Raw genomic sequence first — 25,335 nt, forward strand, 5'->3', positions numbered from 1 at the left:
TACTGCCTGTTTCTATTTGATTTGTTGTATAATGCAGCTCTTATAGATCTTGTTTCATTTTATTCTAGGTCATTTACATAGTGGTGGCTGTGACCCAATTAGTAGTTGTCAGCTCTTAAAGTTTTGTTACAATATCTCCTCCTGTCCACATGTCAAGGTGTACTTGGGAAGACATCTAATCTAAAGTTGTTTCAAAATGGGAGTCAAGTAGATGATGACAGCCATCACTATTTGATATCACGTCAGAAGTCTGCAACTGCACACTATATCAGATCTGGATTCCATCTCTCTAACCTGCAACCCAGACATGAGCTTCATAAGGCCTTGAGTTGTTCACCCTTGCTCTATACATCTTGACTATATTTGGCTCCACACACAACTGCTCTTCAGCTTTTTCCACAATAATCATAATCAATATAGTTCTAAGCTCACCAATGAGCTATTCGTTCTGTGTCTGATGAAGCCAAAATCTTGGCAGCACAAGAAATTGTTCCGTTTTCTCACTGTGGAAAAAAGTGGGGTAAGAAAGTGAGCCTTTAAATGTATTTTCTGGAGAATGTATTTTATTGTTCTGAAGTCAATAACTGTTTTTGAACATGCACAATTTTCACATTTTATTTATTTTCTCTTGTTTTGAAAATGAGCCTGCGGTAAATATGAGAACATTATTTAGACAGTACTATATCTATTGTCAGTCCCATATTCCATGATAATAAATATTGTCAAAACGCTTTAGAAAGTTTGTCATTACGATCTTCCAGACCTCTGCTTCGAGAAATCTTGTCAAAATGGACCTCTTCACATTTTAGTTGAATACCCATACGTGAATGGCACTGGCACGCAGTTTCAAAAATAAATAAAACAAAACAAACATAAAGTATTGTACTTTTCCACAGGCCCTTCTTGGTTTTCACACAGAGCAGAAAGTCTGTTTTCTGCAACTGAGTAAACCCATTGTTATTATTTGTGCTTTCCAGGCATTGTTGATTGAAGATGTCATGGATCGGGGTCGTGCTCTCGGCGTTCACCTAGCCGTGTCTGCTGGGTGAGGAGTGGGAGAGGGAGGGGGAGAGAGCAGCGGGCAGCCACCAGCCCCGAAACCCAGAAATAAAGGCGAACTTAGCTTGTGTACGTAAGAAAACCTACACTTTGCAGAACGGCATGGTAGTTCGCAGGGAACGGCGCGCCTCACCGGGGATTTAAAAAAAACAAAAACAAAAACAAAAAAACCCAAACGGGTGGACTACTTCTCGAGAGGGAAAACAAAACAACAACACTGGAAAGCCAGAGCGAGAGAGAGAAAGAGAGAGAGAGAGAGAGAGAGAGAGAGAGAGAGAGAGAGAGAGAGAGAGAGAGAGAGAGAGAGAGACGGGGATTACACACACAACAGTGACAATAAAACAACACTCCTCGACAAGTGGTCTGCCTGCTGCTGCGAGGGGGAGAAATCTACTCTGGACACACACGCCACAAGAAAAGAAGCAGGAAATACTGGAAAACGGATCCGATTTGGACACCTTTGTGAATGTTTTTTTTTAATTATTATTATTTTTATTTCCAAGTGGCGTTTTCTGCGTGAACTTTAAACTCAGGAAACAATGAAGACCTAGCGAGAGAGAACTCATCAAGTGTGTGGAGAGCTGCTAGCCGTCCCGCTAGCGTTAGCCGGGCTGCTTGTTGCTAACGCCCGCTCGTGCAGCCAGCGAGCTAAGTTAGCTGGAGCTAACGCTAGCTGCCGAGTTAAACCGCCTTTCCCACAAACTTTTTTTTTTTCTTTTGGTGTTTTTTCCCTCCCTTCTCCCAACAGCCCGAACGCTGAAGGATTACTGTGAACACGGAGGGGAAGGGCAGGTTCCCTTCTGGACTTTTCCCCCTCTACGTATCTCTCTAATATGATGGCCGCGGAGGTCAGCAGTGAGGATACGGGCTCGGTCACAACGGGGACGGGGGTGGCAGGCGGAGGAGGCCCGGAGACGGCCCCTTTCCCCTACTACTCCAAGCCGAGCAGAGTGCTAGTCACTGATCTGGGACTGGGGCCGGGTCCGACCCTCCGCCAGAATTCAAACACCTCTCCGGACTCGCTTCCCGACATGAGTATGATCTACCCCGTGTCTGGTGGAGGCATGTCCGGACCAGTGCTGTCCGGGGCAGCAGGGAGTGGCGGAGCGGGAGGTGGACACCCAAGCTCAGGGACAGTGGGCGGCATGAGCAGCTCGCCCTCCTCGGAGGGTCCAGCCAGTCGGATCTCACCCACATCAACCGGCCCGGATGGACCCACCGTCTTCCCCCCGCTGCCACCACCTCCTCCTCCGCCTCCAGGCTGCGGGGGTCTCGGGGGCACCATGGATGAAAGCGACATGCAGGATGGGACGGAATACGAGGAGGAAGAGGTGGTGTTCCCCCTCTCTGCACCTCCAACCAACCAGTGAGTATAATCTACACTGCTGGAGAAGTGACACCTCGGTATGAACAAGTTCACTTTGGTCCACTTCCTTCCTGCTGCTCTGCTCTTCAGGCCGGGCTTCATTGCCGTTTCACTTGTAACTTGTGCCCCTTCCAACATCAGATGTGACCTAGATTCATTGACCACAGATCCGGGTTCGTATGTCTAATAACCAGACCTGCATGCATCTGCCACATTTCATACTTTCTGGAGTGTCCCAACACTTATTCAGGTCAACTTCCGAGGTAACACTATCATGGAACATTAAATATTTATCCAAGCAGTGATCATTATGTTGGGTTGACTGATTACGCCCCAGAAGGAAGCTTTAAGTGGAAGATAGCACTGTTTCCTATTCTTTCTACTATTGTACCATTCAAATTAGAATCAGGATACTGTATCTCTTCCAAAACAAGGCATGTATACAAGCAAATTGCACCATGAGTCATTTGAGTAACAGTAAAATAGTCATGCTTTCCCCCTTACAATAAATTATTCCGTTACATATTTTTGAGTCATACAGGTAAAATAATGTCATTAATACAGTGTAAGATAAATAATCTGGACTGTCTGCTTCATCCTTTTGAAGGTTTTTAAGACTACAAACATGTCAGTCTATTTGTGGCCTTCATTTAGTGTTTCTCCCCCTCAAATGAATTGCTGCATCAGTTTCACAAGGCAGCAACTCAGCAGATCAACAGATGAAGTGGTTTTTGATAAAGCTCTCTTATGAAATGCATTGACTGAAGTGCAGGTGAAGTAAGCACATTCAGTTTAGCAACATCTCCTATTGGATCAAAATCCCATCTAATCATGCCTGCAATGTGGAGTATTGATTACCGGTACATCTTCTCATGTCTGTATTTAGATCCGTTTAATACAGGCATATCTGCATGGACATACTTTATATGTGTGGGATGTAAAATCTGAATTTTGAGTAATAGACTCTTCATATAAGTCAAGAGTGAGGTTTCTCTGATGACTCGTTGGCTTTATCATATTAAGCACAGGGTGTCACTGCAACTGTCCAATTAATCTAAGCGACTTGGAAGTGCTTTATCATCCTGCGTTAGGAGTTTAAATGAGAATAAATGTTTCTGCTTTGTGGCAAATTTCCACTTAAAACCAAAAGTATGTATTTTGTCCAGCTCGGCAAAATTAACCTCTTAGTTTTACATCTAATTATAACTGAGTGAAACAAGCATGAAATAGGGTGTTTGTTTAAAAAAAAAAAGAAAAAAAAAAGTGATTGCAGCTTGGCAATAGCAGCCAAAGCATTGTATTTTAACACCACAGCTCTAATTATAGCTATTTTTTATTGTTATCAGGCATGCACTGAAATGCATGTCCAAACCTGTGCGTGTGTTGTAATAACCTAAATATGGCCCTCCCATTTGTTACAGTCTCATTAGAGAACTGCTGAGCTTTGTGATTTCTGGCCCTCATACTGTGAGATATGGAAGTGACTGGGCCCGGAGTGTGGAATCAGCTCTTATTTTAGGAGCCACCCTATATCTCCCTGTCAGATTACAGAGGAAGGGGAAGGCCAGTTTTTCAATAGCCTTGCCTGGTGTGGAAACGCATTACCTGAATTATCTGCGCCCACATGAGGGTCCTTGCTGTACTACTACTACTGTGGAAATAGTTTTGCCAAAGAAATATAAACTTCATTGATGAGTAGTTTCTTTTCAGTTTAAAGGTCGTGCAATTGTCACTTGTGAATAGCAGCCATGGATTTTCTTTAGTTTTTGTTTGGATCGTAAAGAGATGTATGAAGTCTCACATTCATCTCCTTTGATTACTAACATTATTGTTTTTATCACATGCTGGTGGGACTCACAATTAACTTTGTAGCTCACTTTGTCTCTGACTATTTGAGTTTTGCAAGACATGTAAACCGCACAAGCCTTTCCTTTATGTCAGGTTTGTGGTGTTTGTGAATTGAGGAACGTGCTGGAACGATGGTGCATAAATCCTGGTCATTATTAGACATGTTGTATTGCAGAGTCAATTAGAAATCCCATGGTCTTAATGGACATGGAACCTTGACTTTAACTATGAATTAAATTGGTATCCAGCGTTTTATACCCCCAAGGTACATTTTTGATTACATTGACGCGGTCTTCGGATAAGAACTACCAAATAAGGCCAAACGCTGTCCTTCTTAAAAGCTCATATCACCAAGGATGAACAGAAAAAAGCTGGAACGTGATCTGTTGGTATTCTACAGTTGATCCAGTCTGTTATTCCTTCAGGACGTGCCACTGATCTTCGATAATAGACAGAGCTAATATGAGGTTGCCTTTCCATCCAGTGCTGTTGCCTTCTAGATGACGTCTAATCGTGGATTCAGGCTAAATGCATTGCAGTCATGGGCCCATCTGACCTGAAGGCAACCGACTGAAACTCATAACCACACTTTGTGGTTATAAAAATCAATTTATCTGTGTGCGAACATCAACCCTATCGTGTAATAAGATGGGGTTTTTTTTTTGTGTGTGTGTTTGTGCCTTAGTTTCCTCTCCAGCGTGCCCATGATACCATATGCCTGAGGCCAATCTACTATTGGCTGCTATGGGCACAATGTTCACAGTCGACTGCCTCTAACTACCCTGAATGATTCTGAATTTCACCCCATCCCCTCGGCTATGTAGCTAGCTGTGTATGTTTTCTGCTGTCACGCTCCAAGACTATTTCTGTATTCCTCGGAGTTGTTTTAGCAGACTGGGAAGAGCATGTCGGAGGAGCGATCGTAGAAATCATTCACACTTTGGGGATGTCGCTGTTTCACAGTGGCTGCGGAAGCTAAACTTGGCCCGCACGGAGAGTGCAGTGGAGCGAAAATGTTTGCAAGAGTGAGCGCGGGGCAAACAGCAGTCACATTCATTCACACGTCCGTACAACACTATGTCATTCATAAACAATTGCCGCTGCAGTGTGATAAGAATTCAACACCCGTCGGCGGCTCGACGAACAGGCAAGAGTGAAGATGTCAGGTGGCCCCAGCAGTTACGGCTCCTGCTACCTTTGGAAACCTCTGGCCCCACGCCTGGGCTTAAACAAACAGCGCATTGGGAAATGAGTCGTTGATTTTGAGTTTCCACGAAGATTAGAGGGGATTTTAAGTCATAAAGGGTTTCCCTGAGGAGGTGGTGGAAGGAGGAAGGAAAAAGCGGAAAGAAAAGTTGGATTTGAAGATCGGTGGCTGTGTGAATGCGTTTACCAGATTTAGCAGTTGGCGTGTGGAAACCCTGTTACTGTGTTCTTGACTCACGTTAGTGCTCTGAGAGAGAGGCGACAATGCAGTTATGAAGGATCGCGTCACGTAACTGAATTGGTTTATCCTCTGACGGTGCATTTTCTGCAAAGTAAAAGGAACAGTTAGTAGGTCTTTAATTTTGCGATAACTTAATACAGAAAGTATATAGACCCGTGACTGTAGCAGTATTGAACATTGTTTGTACTTTGCTCCACAAATACCCCACAACTCCACAAACCATTATATGACAAAGGATGTCCAGGCTCGGGGGGGGGGGGGGGGGGGGGGGGGGGGGGATTTATTCGGTCCACTTATCGTAAGGTCATTTGCACTTTATATTAGTGTAAGCTCCATGCGACGCATTGATAAGGCAAAGCCTATGGTTTCCATGCATTTGCAATGTGTTACACAATGTCCTGTCATGCCCTTCCAATACCCATGCTACCCTGCCTTTTCTCTCTGGCATCCTGTTTTCAAGACTTCTGAGCCATTCATTGTAGCCTTAACAGGATCCTCAGAAGCATTTCAGTTGTGTGTGACAATACCCAGGGTTTCTGATTTGAATAACTTTTCTCCTTGGCTCTGTTTGCTGAATGATAGGTTGCAGACTTTGAATGGAAAGCGTAACAGTGGTAGGTTTGGCTTAAGTATAGTGCTTTAGTCATGACTTCCGACATAATAAAAGAGCTTCTTTCAACAGTGGGCTTTTCTCTGCATTGTTTCTTGTTCTGACGGAGTAACCACATGACTGAGAGCTTATGTTGCACATTCTGATGTTGTTCAGCAGCTTGTTGACGTTTCATTTATGTTGCACGTATTTTGTGTTGATTTTTGGCAAAAAATTGACTTTGAATAGAAAATGAATGTACTTCCTGGTTGAGTTTAGGATGGAGGGAAAATTATTTGGGTGGATAGCACTGGAAGCCTTTTATTACTAATGTAATGTTATTATTTGAGGGATCCTGATTCACAGCAGGACAGCTGAGATGTCAGTTTTAGTCATTGTGTGTCTGGTGGGGCATTACGATGGTTGGTTAGTAATTAAACTGAGAAAATGTGAGGATCCAAAGTTGGCCTCAAACACATTTCTTCCTGAATGGAGAAACAACGTATGGCTGAAGGTTGCATGAAATCTAGCATTTCAGTTGATCTCAAATCCAAGTTCAGCCTGCACTTACTCTGGCTATTGGCGTATAAAGCTACAACCGTGGATATTGTGCTCTTCAAGTGCTTCAGGACTTTTCTTTTTTTTTACATTTTCAAAGTGAAAAAAAAAGGAAACCTGTGTGATTGGCGTGAAAAACAGATATTACATCATAGTTTACATCGGGTTTATAACACCTATTAACCCTGTCACTCCCTGATAATGCCTCTATTGCTCACAGGATGGCAGAGCTGCAGCTACAGAAGTCGCAGATGGTAATATGAATAACACAGGCCACTTACACCTTCCCTTTCAGTAATGTGTGTGTGTCTGTGTGCACACAGATTTGTCAAATAGCTGTGTTACACTGGCAGGCCATAGCATTAGAGCACCTTATTTACCGTAGGTCGTTATTCATTTGTGTAGTGTTTTGCTGCTGCACAGCCGTCCTCAAGTTGTATATAAGATTTAGATTTGTAGTTATCTTGCCAATTAATTGTTTACCCCAAAGATGAGGGTCATACAAAGACGATAACAGAGGTGTTGCAAGCAGAATTTCACAATTTTGGTTATTCATCCTATTTGGAATCTAATTCAGAATTGTACTATGATCAATAATTGGGCTAGAGGATTAAGCAGATCTGTCATAAATAATACCTCTGTCCATCACAATTGAAGCGTTATTTCTAGACATATTTGACATTATTTGGCACTGTTCACATCATTGAATTTCTTAAAAAAGTGAGAAATCCAATTCGTCTTGGCTGGCGGATGCATAAGCTGAAATCACGTTTAAATTGAAAGTTTTGTTCTTAATTTACTAAAATAATGATTTTGAATGAGGTTAAAACCAAGAAGCTTCACACCATTGGGTGTTTTGATCCTTACATTGGCATCACGGTTAATTCTACGGGGAAATAAACTCCTGGCTAAGGTCATGAGATTGTCTCATGTGAGCACGTCTGTGCTTTGAGTGTGCATGAGCAACATGTAAAACTGTGGCTACACTTGTTTTTGTTTGTGCAACTATAGGGATCTCTCCCCCTTTACACGGGAAACCAATAGGCTGCATGCTCATGATGCGTGTCTTTATGAGAGAGAAAGAGGAGAGAGTAGGAGAAAGAGAACGTCAGAGGAGGATTAAGTCGGAGCAAAGAACACAAGGCTTCAGTCTGCCCCAGCAGCTGAAGGATCAACTCGTGTAATTCTTCAGAAGGCTTCTCAAGGATAACACAACTCGACTTGATCATTCAATTGTCATCAAATTAGTTCGTCAACCAAGTGTATGCAGGGCAGGCTTGATCTCCGTGTCCTTCGGTTCGTCTTTCATCCATGGATGTTGTTCATTGACCTTAACTATGGGAGACGAGTGACTCGGGGCTGCAGGGGGGTCGCGTCGTCATGCCCCGTACGGATATAGAGCCGTCTTTGCTCTGCTTTCCAAACCGGAGCTCACAGTGTCGGTGGAGTGGGCGCACCTTGTGAGACCACGGGACGACCGAGGGAGATGCAGCAGAGGGTGAACTCGGCGTAAGTGGAGCATCAAATCACCCCGCAGTTCTTACCTTGCCTGGAGCTGATTTTAAAAACGGCTCCGTCCCGCATTTCATTTCTTTCAACGTACCATTTTTGGGGGAATTAAAATAAGATGCGCAATTTGGCTATGGATTCACCGTGATTGTTGTGGTATGTTAATGCAGTTCTGCCAATAAGTATCTTATTCTGTGAATATGCATTTGTGATTGTTAGGACAATTAAAAGTACTGATCAAAATATAACTTGAAAATTCCCTCTTAAGTTCACCATCCACAAAAGAAAGGTTCATATGTCAAATCTTCTCACCTTTTTTACAGGGAACTTATTAAAATCTTGAAAACAAGAATGTAAAGTATAGACAGATATCAACACCATTACAGGATTTTTCTTTATAGTCAAATCTGTTTAAAAGTACACAGCTGTCTCATTTTGTGGCTTAAAATGCTTCTCAATGTCAAAGTTTTCTCAGTAGATGTCGGCTAATGTTTTAAATTTACACTACTTAGACTTCGTTCTGCTGTCATGCAATTAAATGCATTGTAAAATTAAGAGACGTGTATTTGAAACAAGTACCCAAAATAGGATTCACTATACAGATTATACCTGTTTTGCACATATGAGCTTCGATTCTGTGATTCTGTGATTTCTATAATACTATTTAAAGAAACATGCAAGTTATTCATTTTGGTCGCTTGTCTGTTAAACCATACATCAATTTCAAGTGCAGATGACTGAGAATCGTCTATTTTTTCAGTCTGTCAGTAAACGTTGGTACATAATATTTGAAGCAAGATGTGGCCTCATCAGACTGAATCAGAGGTATTAGACATGCTGAGGTCTTCCTGAAGAAGAAGCACACTTTCGTTCGCGTGGACAGGAGAGGCGCAGACTTGAAGCGAGAGATATTCCTTCTTGAAAGTTTTGTGTTCTGACTCTGAGCTCTCTAAACAGAAGTCAGGAGTCTGTTGCACGCCAATAGTCGGCGACGAAAACAAAGTCTCGCAGTTGTGGAGATCCACAGAGGTTGCAGTTGTTTAGCCACCAGATTATCATCAGCTGGCCTGTTGGCATCAATTTCCAAATGGTCTGCGTGTACTTGATAGTCATGTGACCATCACTGACTCATCATGGCTTTGCTGTGAATATGGTGACTAAGCACACTGCACACAGACGGTTTGCTCGGTTCACGTTTGCATATGACTCAGTTTCTTTAATTGGAAGAAGTTGTAGTGGTTTGTGGTTGTGTAATTGCATAGGTTGACTTTGTATTTGCGGCGGCGGTTATATTAATCAGGCTACAGCACTCGAGAGGAAATAACTTGTCATGCATGTGTGGATTTTACTTATTTAATGGTTCATGGTATCATTTTATCTTGCCATGTCTCATTTAATTCTTACTTTTCCAGTGTCTCATCACACTCTTCTCAACCTTGACACATGCAACTACGAAACAGCAGCTAATGTGATAAGAGCCTGATACTGTCCGTTGTCTCCATTTGAGAACCCTAATCAGGTTAAACTCGTATGTAGCGCATATGTTGCATGCCGCGTGTTCTGTATGAAGTCTGTAGCTCCTTCCAGGAGCATTGCTAATGCAGTATTTCATTACAGTTTGATACCGATGAGGAGTGACGGTACGTCTGTGGAGACGTTTGAGTACAGATGCATCCATCAAGGCAGGAGAAGACGAAGGAGCGAGACATGAGCTGGACAGAAAGAGCTCCTAAAAGAGTTTAATGAGAGGCGGTCAGACACGGACTGACAGAGAGACGATGTCTAACTCACTCAAGTCACAGCAATCTGTGTCTGTCCTGCGTGGCCTCATTTCCCCTCGAGACTTGGCTCCAGTAAGCAGAAAATAACGTAAAAGCGTTCTGTCAGGTTCTTGTTGCATGCCGAAGCGAAACTGACTATAGTGCACAGACGGTGTGAAATCCTTTGTTTTCATTACAGTTTCATTACAGTAAATGTACCACATTTATTAGCTTTAATCATCTTCATTAAATTTTAAGTAATTGGCGGATTCCTCCTGTGAAGAGTGTGCAGCATAGAGAGACTGATGTGGCTACGATCCAGAGATGAAAATACTTAAATTATGAGTTGAGTGCACAATAATGACCCGGATAATGCGAGCGTCATTTGCAATTTGGAATTCAGTTTATTTTAATATTGCCACCTTTACGTTGCTGTGTAAAAACACACCTCCATTAAACAGCCGATATCCATTCAATTAAAGCTGTAATTGCATACATAGCATAGCGCAACATAGATTTTCTTTCTGCAGCCGTGGCTCCAATTGAGTGTTTTGTGTTCAGTTTAATTTCTAAATAAAAGAGTAAGGTGTAAATTATACCAGGTATGATCCCTAAAATCATTGTAACATCTTATTCTTTCAGTAAAAGAGTTATTCTGTTAAAAGCACTCTTTCTTTGACATATTTAGATGCAGTTTCTCATTTCAATTAACAAATTTAAGCTGGGAAAAGCAGTGACAATGTCTCTTGTGTAATTTTCATGATGCAAGTTGCTGGTGATCCAGTAAACTAAAACTTGTAAACTGAAGGTAAACACTGGAGGCACAATGCGAGCAGTGTTGCCCTCCTGTGCTGTCGGAGCTTTCGTGATGCAATCGTTTCAAGGCCTGTTAGCCTGCGGCCCTGTTTTCTGTCATCTTGCCCAGTTCACTAGTGCTCAGGCATGTTTGATTTCGGCTCTGCGCGCCGATATTGTGATATTGTCCTCGACAGCGAGATACGATTATGTGAACCATCCGTATGAGGAGCACACTCACCGGTAACGGCTGAAAGCTTTGCCTTTGTGCCTCCGTTTCACGACGAGGTGACAAAATGAGTGTGAAACTAAGGTTAAACATGTCAGCCTTGGCGGTGGTGACACCTCCATCCTCCTAACCTCAGCTCTTTGACGCACGTTTTTTTTTTTTCTTTCCCCCCAAGACTGTCATTAGCAGGGAGACTTGACATGGGTATTTTAGAGAGTGCAGTCATTTATCATGCATGCCACAATTTCGGTACCGTTAGGAAACGTTGTCTCTATTTGCATTATGAACTTCTTGCGGCTGACTTTCGGAGAGCTCTATACAAGAATGTAAATGCACGATCCTGAGCTGAGCGTCAGTCCTGGCTCGCCGTTCATGTACTGACACGACGGACATTCCTCGAGCTCATAATAGCGCTGTTCGCCATCACCACTGTCACGGCTCCAATTCATAATGTGTCCAACACCTCTCTTGTCTGATTCACCCGTTCTTCTCACATGCTGGCATGTGGCACTGTGAAATGTAACAACTGGATTATATAGCTCACCCACAAAGCTTCACAAAACCTCGTGTTTTGTCTCAATCCAAAGATGGTTTGTCACAACTTGAACATGTTGTTGTCTGAGCCTTCAGGAGTAAAGTGCTCCCGGTTTGACGTACAGCTTGTCATATCAGCAAGGACATGAAAATCACGCACATGACCTAAATTAAATGTGCAACAGCAACTCCTTAAAGCACACATTAGAGCGCTAAAGAATAAAGCGAGCTTAAAGTAAATGAAATGGCAGGTCTGACTAAATATACAGTGTATTAGACTATCGCAGTATTCAGTCAGCTGCCAAATACATTAGATTTCCCAGTTGAATATTCAGATCAAATATTGTGGATAAATTCTCTTTTCTAACAAGTGTGCAGTATTTATGTACCTGTCAATCGTACAACAGAGGCGTCTTGTATCGCTGGAAAAATTACCCCAAAAAAACTGTTGAGTTTAGTATCTTTTGTGCTATGGAGATAATTTGATATTAATCAGAGAGTTTTCTAACTCTGTGCCTTTTCCAGCCTTTCTGATAACAACTACACTTGAATATGATAGTCTTACAGCTCTTGGCACAGTTATCCATTTTCACCAATTCATGCACACTCTTGCACACCAATGATCACTGTTGGGTGACGCTTGAGGTTCACTGTTTTTCTCCAAGGATACCTGGACAGACGGAGCCAGGATCAAACTACCAATCACAAGAACTGAGGACAGCCCTTTTTACCAACAGAACCAAATACACATGTAGCATGTTTATTACTAAATCTGTCTTTACTACTACTTTACTTGTCTTACTAAAACTGTTCTGTCTTTGGTGAAAAAAATCCGGTCGCCTTTTTTTACTGCAAAAATCACCATGAGAAATGTAGCCTCCTGATAGGTCTGATAGGCAGCTCGTGTAGAAATGAGACGGTCCCCTTTGTGATACCGTTGTTCGGGTCTCTTACTTTGAGTGTTTTAGTAAAGAGCATGCTCTGCTGTGTTTACTGTTTGATAGCTGAGAACAGGCGAGCTGAAACAGCTCTCGGACGTGTGCAGCCTGTCCCGCAGCAACATCAGCAGCCGGCTGTCGAGCAGCATGATGCACAGCATAATCACTTAATCAGTTTGTATCAGCATTTCCTTGAATTAGCACGCCCCACTCTGCAAATGTGCACAATGTTATTTATTGTTCATACAGTGAAATGTTAGGATATACCCATAATAACAAAGTAATTGGATCAGATGCTGAAAAACATTTAAAACAAAACCTGAACGAATGAAAAACTAATTATTTTTGACACACTGCCTCCCAGATTGCCTTTATTTGATCAAATGTAGCTAAATTACACTTTCATATATGATGATATCCCCTATAACCCATTTCAAGTTTGTTTAAAAAAACAAAAAACTGTTATTTCATGTGTCCTCTGGGTCTTTGCCCACAAGTAAATAAAACCTTAATTCTTTTTTAAACATTTTGCTAAGAAATATAAAGCAACAGAGAACACGAATAAAAATGAGATACATCAACTAATATTGAAAAAGTTATCACAGACTAAGCCACAAGTCTTTTTGCAACAAAAACCATCTGTGTTAATGGTGAAAATGACCAAACCGGAGTTTAACTTCATTTTTTGCGCCCTGCTTGCATCAGATTCTGGTTTGAAAGTCCAAAAATAAGGCACAGGAGGGGAAAAAAAGAGCTCCTTATTATCATCTAGTATGTTCCTGTCGGTTCTAATCGATGCTCTGTCATGCCTGTCCTCTCTGACACTTTCAGGTCTGGCTCCATCTGCCGAGGAAGGTTTAGGGTGATGGAAACAGTGACCCTCACATTTCTTTTTTGCTGTGTTGTGGTGAAACTTAACACGGTTCAGCCTTTGAAAATACTGCTTTTGCCAAGTCGTTTCATTCTGACGAATCGTGTGCCATCCGAGATTAGTGTTAGAAGAGTTTGTTTAATTTCTTTTGGCTTTTTAATGTAATTTCCTTGGTCGTGAGGCACCTCAATTGCATGGTGCAATTTAGTTTGAAGCCAGGCTCTTTGTTGGATGATGTTGAGACTTTCTGACACGCGTCCTCCACTTTCCATCTGAACTGCTTGATCCCCCGTCAGTGTTACATCCCCCACCTTCCCCAGCTCCTTCAGGCCTCCTTGGCTCAACTCCCAAACTGTTCTCAATTGCCCTCTTCAATTCTCTTATCGTCGAAATCCCTCCCAAAAGCCCCCTTCATGGACACTCTGTCGCCCCTCTTCAGCAGGCTTTCTCCAGCTTTACTGCCTGATAGCGGACTCCATCACGTTTTCTTTACAAGTAGAGACCTGTACTTCCCCCAAACCAGATGGGAGCCATTTAGGTCTCCTGTGAAAAGAGCTACTGCAGCACCTCATTCATCCTCTTACCAACTGCATGTTTTTCAACTCACTGCCCCCTGTTCTCAGAAGCACCAGTGGCCTAAATTTGGAAAAAAAAAAAAAGCATGTCAATTTTTTACCCCAGCTGGAAGGGCCCTGTCAAGTACAGCCTCACCTCCTGAAATTTTAAGCAGTGTTGTTCCTCAGCCTCCTGTTTAATTCAGAAAGCGAGGCTAAACTGGAGCGATGGAAACCGAAAAGAAAAGATTTCACATTTTTACTTTCCTGTGCCGTCCCCTTTTGGCGTTGGTTTTGTAAAAAGGTTTGCGGCACCAACACTTTATTGAGCCCTCAAGTTGGTCATTCACTGTAAATTAATACAGCATTGGTTATATAATTTCTATAACTTCCTTTAACTATGTTAATTATGCACCTTCTAAATATACAGGATTCATTGCAGTATCACCATTTCCAGACTGTACATTTCTCTGCATCGTGAAACTGTATGTACTTTGTAAATTGTCATTGTCTCGTCTTTTCTCAGGTGGTACCATGGCAAGCTAGACCGAACCATTGCTGAGGAGCGTCTGCGCCAGGCTCGGACTCCTGGCAGCTACCTCATCAGGGAGAGTGACCGCCGGCCCGGTTCCTTTGTCCTATCTTTCCTCAGTATGACCAATGTGGTCAACCACTTCAGGTATGATTTCAGGGATAATCAGACGAAATCGGCTGACACAGGCTGTATTCTTGTACAGTCACGTCAAGGTGACCGTGTTGTAAATGAGTTAGCATTATTGGAGGAGCTATTTGCAGGAATATGACCGACCGATTTATCTATGCTGCATCCTATGATAAGAGTTGAAGTAAGATTAAGGAATTTAAGTGAGTTACCATCTAGGTAGAAAATAAAAAAGCCACAGACACCAGCGAGTGTTCTCAGTTGGTGTTAAATGTTTAGCTTCTTCAAACCGCTTTAGCCTATTTGTGTCACATTCTTTCGGATCAAGTACAGAGTTTGAGAAGAGTGCTTCTTCAGTTATCTATTTCAACCACTGACTGTGCGTGTGTGCCACTCTTGTTTTCGACGCGGTGTGTGTGGGTGGACCTGGTGCAAAAGGAAAAGGACAGCACACTTGTATAACAGCAGCACTTTAGGAGTGGTATTTTATAATCGTACCGTCAATAAAACCAGGCAGATAAAGCATTACAATGTGTCCTCCCCTTCAATGATGTATAGTTGCATTCGTGTATGAGGTTATATTAACAGAGCAGATCACACATTGAAGGGGAAGAGCTTCTCTTAAATCCAGGTCAAAGTATGCGCCACCCTGTACTTCAGAGGGTTTGCATATAGAAGCGTACTTAAATTTGAGAAGTCGAGAGGTGGAAGTATTACAACGGAGTTCATTAACTAAAAGGTTAATCATCATTTACAAAGGAAGATAACCTCTGATTTTTACATGAAGCTCGTGATTTTTTTCTTTTTTTTTTTAACCCTCAGTCAGATCCGTTCACTTTCCAGATATAGTCTTTGGATTTGTGGGTCTGTAATGGATTGCTTGTCTTCTTTCTATCTCTGTCACTGTCTGACATCCTCTTTCAATAGACATTAACCATTTCTCCCAGATTGAAGGGTTGTAATACCAATCTTTTGTCTTCTATAAGTCCTTTTTCAATTGCAGATATGGGGAGAAATAGTGATATTTTCACTAAATTAAATTAAACATTTATTTCCACTGCTCCGTGAAGATTTCATATCAAAAAGTGCTTTGGCTGTTTATTATCTGTGTTTTGTTTCCAACAGGATAATCGCCATGTGTGGGGACTACTACATCGGGGGGCGGCGGTTCTCCTCTCTATCAGACCTGATTGGTTACTACAGCTACGTGTCTTGCCTCCTAAAAGGAGAGAAGCTGCTTTCACCAGTGGCGCCTCCTGAGGTGAGTCTGACTACAGACTGAGTGTCCAGCACGCACCACAACATTTCCAATCCTGTTAAAATATAAAGTGTAAAGAGTCGGACGGCCCACTTTAGCCAGAAAATGCCATCGATTATATTTGTTTTCTAGGTAATTAATCAGTTCAGCAAAATGAAAACTTTCAACACAATATTCCTGCCATGTTAGCAACGATTTGAAAAACTGGAATAGGCTTTTTATTGTATGTAGTCAGCCACGTTTCAAATGATGTACAGTCAGTTTATTTAACTACAGGGAATCTGCAATAAAGGTGTAAAAACATCTCAGTCTATTTTGAATAAAAATGGGAGCGATCTAAGCTTAATGTCAATGTCGACCATCTGAATATTTGATTTTATCACTGCAGGCAGTTGCAAACATTTTTGAAATGTCATTCTGCCTTATTATGAGATACTCTGTTTGGATCATTAAGTAAAAAAGAATGTATTTACTGCGAACAGTGAATATGAGATTATAATATAATAAGTGAAAGGGAGGCTGAATTCACTGTAAATTGTAGCATTTGTTAACTATATTCTTCTCTAGTGTAAGTTGAACCCTTTTCATCTTGTGTGACAGTTAATGAACTGATACTTTCAGGTTAGATATTATGGCAACATGGTAAATGGGGTTAATTTACACAAGTTATAGATTTAACAACTCCCAAAGTGTATTTGCAATGTTCGTCACGTTTACTCATTCACACACCAATGGAAGCAATTGCCATGCAAGGTGCTCCGTCCATGCATTGGGGACCGTTTGGGATTCAAGTTTAGTGTCTTGCTAAAGGACACTTTGACACATGGACAGGTAGGTGATTGAACCTAAAACCTTCCTAATGAGAGACGACCCGCTCTACCAACTGACCCATAGCCACATCATACGTATGAAGGCCTGAATTGATCAGCACTAATTAAACCTAGCAAGCCAAACAAATTAGTAATATTACAGTAATATTTGATCAATCTTGGTTATTTAGTATGGATCACCAACATTGAGTGGGTTTAAAAGTCTGTTCCTTTGAGGATGAAGAGGAAGACATCTTTCTTAGGCATCTATCAGGATTTCACACTTTTTTTTTTTTTTTTTAATATACACTAAGAGCATACAAAATGTGACAATCGGTAGTAATGTGTGCATAATGAAACCTCATTTCCTGAAAAAAGGACTCACAGAAGTTCTTTTGATCTGATCAAATGTGCCAGGGTTGAAAAGTGTGTGAAAACGTGCAATTTTTCAGATAACTCGAATTCAATCTGGATTCCTCTCTTCAGCCAGTTGCTCATTGAACGAGGGAGTATCTTCAGATCTTCCCTTTTCCTTTTTTCCCCCTGTTTTGCCTTCAGGCGGTATCAGAGCTGTTTAAAGCTCTGGCTAATGCTAATTATGTTTTTTAACCGGGCTTGAGCGCTCCCTGTGGGAATTGTAGTAGAATACTTGATTCTGTGGAATTAATTGAGGCATTTAACATGAATGCGAGTCTGGCGGGTCAAGGCGAATAATACCATCTTTATTCTTGGTGTTTCCACAGCCTGTAGAAGACAGGAGGAGAGTCAGGGCCATACTTCCATACACCAAAGTGCCAGATACTGATGAGATCAGGTAAGCAAATTGAATGTATTTGTCTCGCCTTCATACAACTGGACCCTCATATTCAAAGAAGTGCTTTCCTAAAAGTATTTCTATTTATAGGAGCCGTAATGCTACAGATACAAAAGGGCACCGATGACGTCAGAGGCTTAGGAAAATAATAGTTTTTGCCCAAATTGCTCCTGCAGAGCAGCCTGGTTTCCCTTTGATTTGGTGGCCTGGTGCAGCAGCCTGGAAAGCGCATCATCTGACTCGTTATCGAAAAACGGTCTTGTTCCTGTCATTAAGCTGCAGTAGGCACACGTACTGATGATCCCAGCTATCCCCGATTTCCTAAATCTGATAAACATGTGTCTGAAGTCAACCTCAATGCTTGAGCCCGCCAGCGAGCCACGGGCTTAACGGAATAGATAGTCATGCGACGTTCACCTCCGAGGCTGTGTGCCACAGGAGACACCTGCTGGTGCTGCTTCAGAATCTACACCAAGTAGATGCTTGTGCACTTTGCAGAAACTAAGTTATCATGGTGAAGGTGATAAGTATCTTGAGTGTAGTGCAGCAGGGAGGTAGGAGAAAGCATCAAAATGGTTCTGACAAGAGAAGGTAGTTGTAGAAATATGACCCCTTTGACTACCGGTTACTGCTTTGCTCACCGACAAACTCTTAGGGGGCATTGAACCACCTTACTTGGCTGGTCTTTTAAATCCTTTAAACAAATAATAAAGGCTGGGTATACGAAAAAAAAATGATTGACTAGCAGATGCGCTCATTTTGAGCATTGATGCTTTGGACCAGCTGACCTGTTGATATAACTTTTGTTCTTTGGAGATTTTTTTAACTGTTTTTTTAATGTGCTTCATCTTAATAATATCAAAGAGCTTCATAAAAAAAATATTAGTATTTGGACATAAGATTTTGCTTTTCAGAACAATTTAAGTGATGTAAATATGGAAAAAGTCAATTTGATCAAGTTTAGAAATATTTCTTGCTGAAAGAAGCAATAACGAACTGAAAGTAGAAGAAAAAGAAAATTACTGAAGCCGCGAGAACCGATAGAAATACAAGCTAAAGAAACAGAAGGTAAGAAAAACAATAGAAAAAGTAAAACCTATTTGATATTACAAGTAACTCAGACATCACAATATCAAAAGAAAAACACCAGTAAACTTGACAACCATCAAGAACACTTAAACTGACCAATTAAAATATTAGAAATGTAGCTATTCTGACAAATGTCCCCCGCCTTTGATCTTCTGCACAGGAAGTGGTTAAAAGCATGTCTGCAAACGTTTAATTCTTGTGTTGCTATTTGAAAAACCTGTTGAAATAGGCAATGATCAGACTGTTTTTCCAACAATGATTGGGACTGACTGTTTCTGCAGTTTCCTGAAAGGGGACATGTTTATTGTTCACAATGAACTGGACGACGGCTGGATGTGGGTGACCAACGTCCGAACGGAGGAGCAGGGGCTCATTGTGGAGGACCTGGTGGAGGAAGTGGTGAGTCGTGCACAACAAGGATCAACTGTAACCTGTGATTTCACCAGAAAATCTTTTGAAGCTGATGCAACCTTCGGAAGCGTGGGCAACTTCATTAACTGATGGTCTCAATTTGATGTAAAGACTCAACTTCATACAATTACAGTCTTTTGACTTTAAATCTGGTTAAATTTGTGTATTTTCCTTCATCACCGGTGAAACCAGTAATGTACAGGTTTGTGTAATTTACCTTGCGAGGTACATAGAGTGCATTTGTCTATTTGCTGCTAGTTGTGGGCAATTAATTTAACCAAGAGGGCCCCATGAAAGACTACTGTGGAGGCAAAACTCACACTTGTTTGTATGTTTTCAGTGGTAACAGTAACTCAAACTGTAATCTCAACACAATGAAAGTGTGATGATAAAGGAGTGGCAACAAGCGCACTACAAACTTGTAAATAAAAGCAAATGATTTGTATTTGCACATTGTACTTGTATTTGTATTTGCACAGATGCATTCATTGGATTCATTCCATTGGCTCACAATGCAGTGTGGTAGTAGCAACATACTACAACCCACAATTTGGTCACGTTGCCTCTAATTATGCAACAGAAGAGCCCATAGCTACCTCAAAGACTGTCGTTATTGGTCCATTGACACATTTTTCTTTGTGATGTTTTGCAGGGCCGGGAGGAGGATCCACATGAGGGAAAAGTGTAAGTTATTTTGCACAGTGAGAATCGATATTGAAAATTTCACAACAGAATATAATAGGTGACTGTCGCACGGACAGAAGTTTCATCACTCACAATCCTCACTCATTCCACAACCCGTTACTGAACTTTGATGTGAAAACGGTCGCTTCATTTTTTTGCTTTGTTGCAACACGTGCGGCATCCGACCTGCTGGTTTACGCCTATTGTTTATTGCACACACAGCCTGTTTTGCTTTTGTCCCGAGGATGTGACTGATGTTTTAATTTCTTGCTTTAACAAGCGAAGCAGCATGACGGTGCGTTGCTTACTGTATGAGTCACAGGTTTCTCCTACTTACTATGTCCTTCAGCGATGGCAAATTTCCAAGTGTGACGAATACAAATTAAACTGTGCTCACAATTAGGTTATTTTCTTTTGATGTGTTTGTATACAGTAGTATTTCACTAATTTGATATCATACTCTTGATGAATGTCCTTTGCTGTTTTTTTTGGTTTAAAGATTCCAGTATTGTAAAATGTTCTCGTAGCGTCAGCTTCTTTCAGTTTGATTGTGTAAATTCAATTTTGTTTGCCTTCTTTTTTTTCCCTGTTGTTCATGTCGGATCTTCTATAGCTGGTATCACGGGAAGATCACTAAGCAAGAGGCCTACAACCTCCTGATGACAGGTACCATTTTTCTTTTGCTTTCATTAGGCCAAAGTTATTATTCATTGGCGACATTATCATGGATTCTCTTTGTCAGTAATATATTGCGCACATCAAAGTCAATTTATCAGAAGCCTGCTTGTCTCCACTTCCCTCTGATACCTGCTGCTTTTGTAGTTGGCCAGGTGTGCAGTTTTCTAGTCCGGCCATCAGACAACACACCTGGGGACTATTCCGTCTTTTTTCGCACCAATGAAAACATCCAAAGGTTTAAGATCTCCCCCACCCCCAACAATCAGTACATAATGGGGGGGAGGTACTACAACAGGTATGTCTCCTATGGAGAGGGAAAGCTCAAACGCCTGCCAAGTGTTGTGGATTCTATTGCAATTTGCAAATCCTGATCTTTCTTGCAGTGTCGATGACATCATTGACCATTACAAGAACGAGCAGATCGTTGAGGGCTACAACCTGAAAGAGCCCGTCTCCGTGCAGGTAAGCGCAATGTTTACACAATGTTTACAACAGCTAGTATTTCAGAAAATGCATTGCTTTAGCCATTTGGGCAGATGAACCTCAAACTCCTGGGCTTACTTTGGTTTTTCACAAACGATATCATTGGTAACAGTTGTTGTGATTTCTAAGTAATAATAATAAAAAAAAAACAATCACCAACAATTCTTTGCTTGATACGTTTGATTTTGAACATACGGTAAATACGTATAGGCTTCAACTGCTGTAATTGTTTTAATTCACAACTTTCAACAATCTTCATCACACTTTGAATCAACTGAGATATAATAATGATTCCTCCGGAAGCATGAAAAGGAACATTTGTGAGGGGGAAACCATCCCCTTGACTTTTTAGACCATAGTGTTTTTTCATCGAGTACAGAACGAAGCACTGTCTTCAATAATGCCATGTGAATTGGCTTTTTGTAAACGGTTAGTGTTTTTCCATTGTGTTTATGTGACGGCTTCTGTCTCTTGTTTGTTTCTATCGTAGCACCAGGAACAAGTGCTTACGGACACAGTGGATGGGAGAGAAATTTATAATACTATCAGACGGAAAACAAAAGATGCTTTCTACAAAAATATTGTCAAGAAAGGCTACCTCTGGTTCAATAAAGGTACTTTTCATTACCACTCGAGCTACTTTGTCATGACCGAAATAATGCTGTCGTGGTTTGGTTTTTGCACTCCAGGCTGCCGGGATGTGAACTTTTCTCGTTTTTATTGACTGCAGGCAAAGGCAAACGATGGAAGAACCTTTACTTCATCCTGGAGGGCAACGATGCACAACTCATCTATTTTGAAAGTGAAAAGAGAGCCACCAAACCCAAAGGGCTGATCGACCTAAGCGTGTGCTCGGTGTACGGTGTGCATGACAGTCTGTTTGGCAGGTGAGACATCCAACTGTCACGACGGACCTAAACAATCCGATGAACAATATACAGCTTGTACACAACGCATACAAGACGAAAAAATGTATAAGCTGGGACACAAAGTCATTTAAAATGTTGTTTTTTTTTCCCCCTCTGTTTCATTCCTCCAGGCCAAACTGTTTCCAAGTTGTTGTCCAGCACTTTAGTGAGGAACAGTACATATTCTACTTTGCGGGAGACGCTCCAGAACAGGCACAGGTAATAAAAAGACCACTACTTTTTTTTTTTTTTTTTTTAAATCTGGTAGAAGCAGGTGCACATGGATTTTTCTGCTGATGCTAAATCCAGAAAAAGCAACTCTCACTCCTCCAGGATTGCATGCAACTAAGAAAGTCTGAACTGGCATTTTCTGATTTATTGTTTTCAACCTTGCATCACAGTGGCATGTTCTATGCTGGTCAGCCTCATTTTTTCTCATATTTGCCTCGTTTCGGAGTCCTGATTTAGTTTTTTTCTTACACGATCTAAAGATACATGTTAAACCACCATTGACGAAAACAAAGAATGGCGTCCTGATAGTAAACAATAAAAAGTGTAACAAAAGAAACCAGGGTGACGTGACACAGCACCGGCAGTTGGAAGTTAATATATAATTACACAGTAATGATAATGGCGGGTCCACAAGAGCTGCAGAGCGTTATCTTGTAACATCTGCTTTCACCTCATGGTGGTGGTGTTGCCTCGCTGTTGGTGTCCGGTCTCAAGTGGAAACGTTCTCAAGGACTTGTTCTGGCATTGTTATTTTCATACCTTTTATCTTTAAACACACAAGTAATTTTTAAATAAAGAAGATACAAGAATCAACGAATAAACTCTTTTTTCAAAATCCCTTCAGCTGTTTTACAGCGAGCTCAAGGTAAACCCATGTCGAAAACACATTTCAATGAATCAATCTTTTGTTTTTTAGTCCCACGGCCACACAATTCCTGAAATGGTCATGGAATATAAAGAGATGTTTTGCTAAATTGTAAATTGCTTAAAATATTTTTAAAGATTTGTATCTTTTTTGGTGCTATTTTAAGTAATGTTTTCATTAAAACAGCAAAAACTCCATCACAAGGTGTCCCTTTAGGGTTTTTACTATAATTTAAAATATCTCTACCAATCGAGACTACTTTGGAAATAATCACGTGGAGCCATGCAAATGCTTGAATATGTTTAAGAATCATTTATGAGTTGACGGTAAACAAAGTGAAGGACACCCATTGGGGTCAAAACTGCTTTAGCTGAAAAACTTCAAGATCGATGGCCTCTGGAGTGACGACGAGTCATTTCTTTTTTTTTTTTTTTAAAGGATAAAACGGCATGAGCAGCGACTCCAGTGCTTCTCACCTTGCTCTGTTTTTGCAGGACTGGATGAAATGCCTTCAAACGTTCTGTAGTAACTTGAGGAAAACCACTCAGCCCACCACCAACAAGAGGCTCAGACAGGTATGTGTCCGTCAGCAGATGCAACAAAGGGAAGCATATTCCTCTGTAAAGTCTGTCGAGTATTGCTACTGGGTAGAATTTTAGTCCTTCGCTTGAAGATGCAGTTTATTCTGAAATCTTCAATCCACAATCTGTATGAGGTTACATTGATTTACTATGGGAGGAAGTAGTTAATCTTGCAAGAACCGTGTGTGCAGGGGGATGAAATATCGGAGAAGAACACAAAATGTCGATTAACTATTGGATCTTACGATTACACACACCTGCAAGACATTGGTGACCCCAATGAATGTCGTGGTGTCGGACGGGATTATTGATCATTTGTGTTTGTGGGTGATTTCTCAGGTGAGCAGCCTCGTCCTCTACGTTGAGGAGGCCCACAAGCTGCCAGTGAAGTATTTCACCAACCCTTACTGCAACATCTACCTGAACAGTGTCCAGGTTGCCAAAACGCACCCGAGGGAGGGGCAAAACCCCGTCTTCACCGAGGAGTTCATCTTTGAGTAAGTCGGCCATGTTGGTGTTTTCTACGGTTTACATTCGTCTCACTCTCTCTCTCTCCCGCTTGACTGTGTTTTAATCCCCCTCTCGTGTTATTCTCAGTGACCTGTCGAGTGAAATCAACCGATTCGAAATCAGTTTGAGCAACAAAACGAAAAAGAGCAAAGAAAGTGACATCTGTGAGTGCATCGCTAAAACTTCCCCCCCAAAAAAACTGTGTCCCAGACTCGACGTTACTCTTGGCTCCTGTCTAATTTGTTGCATCTTTTCTTCCCGGCGCCCTGGACACCTCGCTCTCTCTGCGGCGCAGTGTTCATGCGTTGCCAGCTAAACCGTCTGCAGAAGGGCCAGATGATTGATGAGTGGTTCCCCCTCAGCTCCCACGTCCCCCTGAAGGGCATCGAGCCGGGCTCCTTGCGCGTACGCGCCCGCTACTCGATGGAGAAGATCATGCCTGAGGAGGAGTACAGCGAATTCAAGGAGGTCCGATTCCCTTCAAAGTGCTTTCTGATTGCATTGGTTCTTAACTGTCTGCTCCCTCATTGACTCCAAATCGCCGCGTCCTCCGCAGATGATCCTGCAGAAGGAGTTTCACGTCATCTACGCCCTGGCCCACGTGTGTGGTCAGGACCGCACCTTACTGGCGAGCCTCCTGCTGCGGATCTTCAGACACGAGAAGGTTGAAGCCCCCCTGCTGCGAACGCTCAACGACAGAGAGATTAACATGGAAGGTAAGAAGCTCAAAGAATCAGTGACTAACAAAGATCCCGCTACATTTAAAAGGCCTTGGATGAGTTCCTCTTCCACTAGTTGTTTCTTATGCAAAACATTTATTAATTTAATCTTTTGATGTATGCCTAGAAAGTGTATCATGCTCTAACTGTATATAGTATATTAGAGGTTTAATGTACTTTTACCAGTAAATTTTCTTTTTGATTGCTTGTGTTTATCGATTGGTATGTTCACTATATTGTGGAAAAAAGTTATGAAATAAAGCACATTAAAAATGACTGATTCAGCATAAGTAAGTTTAGAGGTGTGTAAAATGGCTCTTAAAGCTGAAATAATGTTATTTCAAGGTATTTGTTGGGTGAAAATATTCAAGGTTAGCATGACTAGATGACAAGATAAATCTCTTTTTTTTCTGCAAAAATGTTACAATGAGATCTTCTACAATTCAGTTTTTTTTAATTCAGCAATGAATAATGTAGATTTTTCTCCTTCTGGGTCCGAGTTGTTGTTATAGAATTGCTCTGTTTTAAATTTTGTGTTTTTGTCAAATTCTTGCCTTTATTTTTATTTTTCAGTGTTGCAAAAATTGAAACTTCAGATTTACTCAACAATCTTTTGAGGTCCAATAGAGCGCCACTTTATACATGCCTAACAACAGTACTGACTTTTTTCCTCTCTTTTTTTTTAACTGACTCCAAACATCATGGAGATTAGATTAGATCAGCCGAAGACACTTTATTTGAAGGAAAAATAAACCCCCACGCATTTTATTACTCGGCTGGTATGTCACGAAATGAC

At 41.4% G+C, this 25,335-nt stretch overlaps 1 protein-coding gene across 1 annotated transcript in view; it reads left to right on the forward strand.

Moving 5' to 3' along the window:
- Nucleotides 1-1,111: 1,111 nt before the first annotated feature.
- Nucleotides 1,112-25,335, forward strand: part of LOC308131956 (ras GTPase-activating protein 1-like) — a 30,420-nt gene continuing 6,196 nt past the window's right edge. Inside the window, exons 1-17 of the mRNA XM_080498871.1 lie at nucleotides 1,112-2,425; nucleotides 14,584-14,736; nucleotides 15,844-15,979; nucleotides 17,529-17,599; nucleotides 18,970-19,087; nucleotides 19,752-19,783; nucleotides 20,397-20,449; nucleotides 20,606-20,756; nucleotides 20,845-20,923; nucleotides 21,435-21,558; nucleotides 21,675-21,831; nucleotides 21,984-22,071; nucleotides 23,224-23,304; nucleotides 23,650-23,807; nucleotides 23,908-23,984; nucleotides 24,116-24,288; nucleotides 24,377-24,536. Of these exons, the coding sequence (XP_080354997.1) occupies nucleotides 1,893-2,425; nucleotides 14,584-14,736; nucleotides 15,844-15,979; nucleotides 17,529-17,599; nucleotides 18,970-19,087; nucleotides 19,752-19,783; nucleotides 20,397-20,449; nucleotides 20,606-20,756; nucleotides 20,845-20,923; nucleotides 21,435-21,558; nucleotides 21,675-21,831; nucleotides 21,984-22,071; nucleotides 23,224-23,304; nucleotides 23,650-23,807; nucleotides 23,908-23,984; nucleotides 24,116-24,288; nucleotides 24,377-24,536 (2,344 nt within the window). The 5' untranslated portion in view covers nucleotides 1,112-1,892. The remainder of the gene's footprint in view (nucleotides 2,426-14,583; nucleotides 14,737-15,843; nucleotides 15,980-17,528; nucleotides 17,600-18,969; nucleotides 19,088-19,751; nucleotides 19,784-20,396; nucleotides 20,450-20,605; nucleotides 20,757-20,844; nucleotides 20,924-21,434; nucleotides 21,559-21,674; nucleotides 21,832-21,983; nucleotides 22,072-23,223; nucleotides 23,305-23,649; nucleotides 23,808-23,907; nucleotides 23,985-24,115; nucleotides 24,289-24,376; nucleotides 24,537-25,335) is intronic.

Source organism: Blennius ocellaris (assembly GCF_963422515.1).
Source record: "Blennius ocellaris genome assembly, chromosome: 7".
Taxonomy (NCBI): domain Eukaryota; kingdom Metazoa; phylum Chordata; class Actinopteri; order Blenniiformes; family Blenniidae; genus Blennius; species Blennius ocellaris.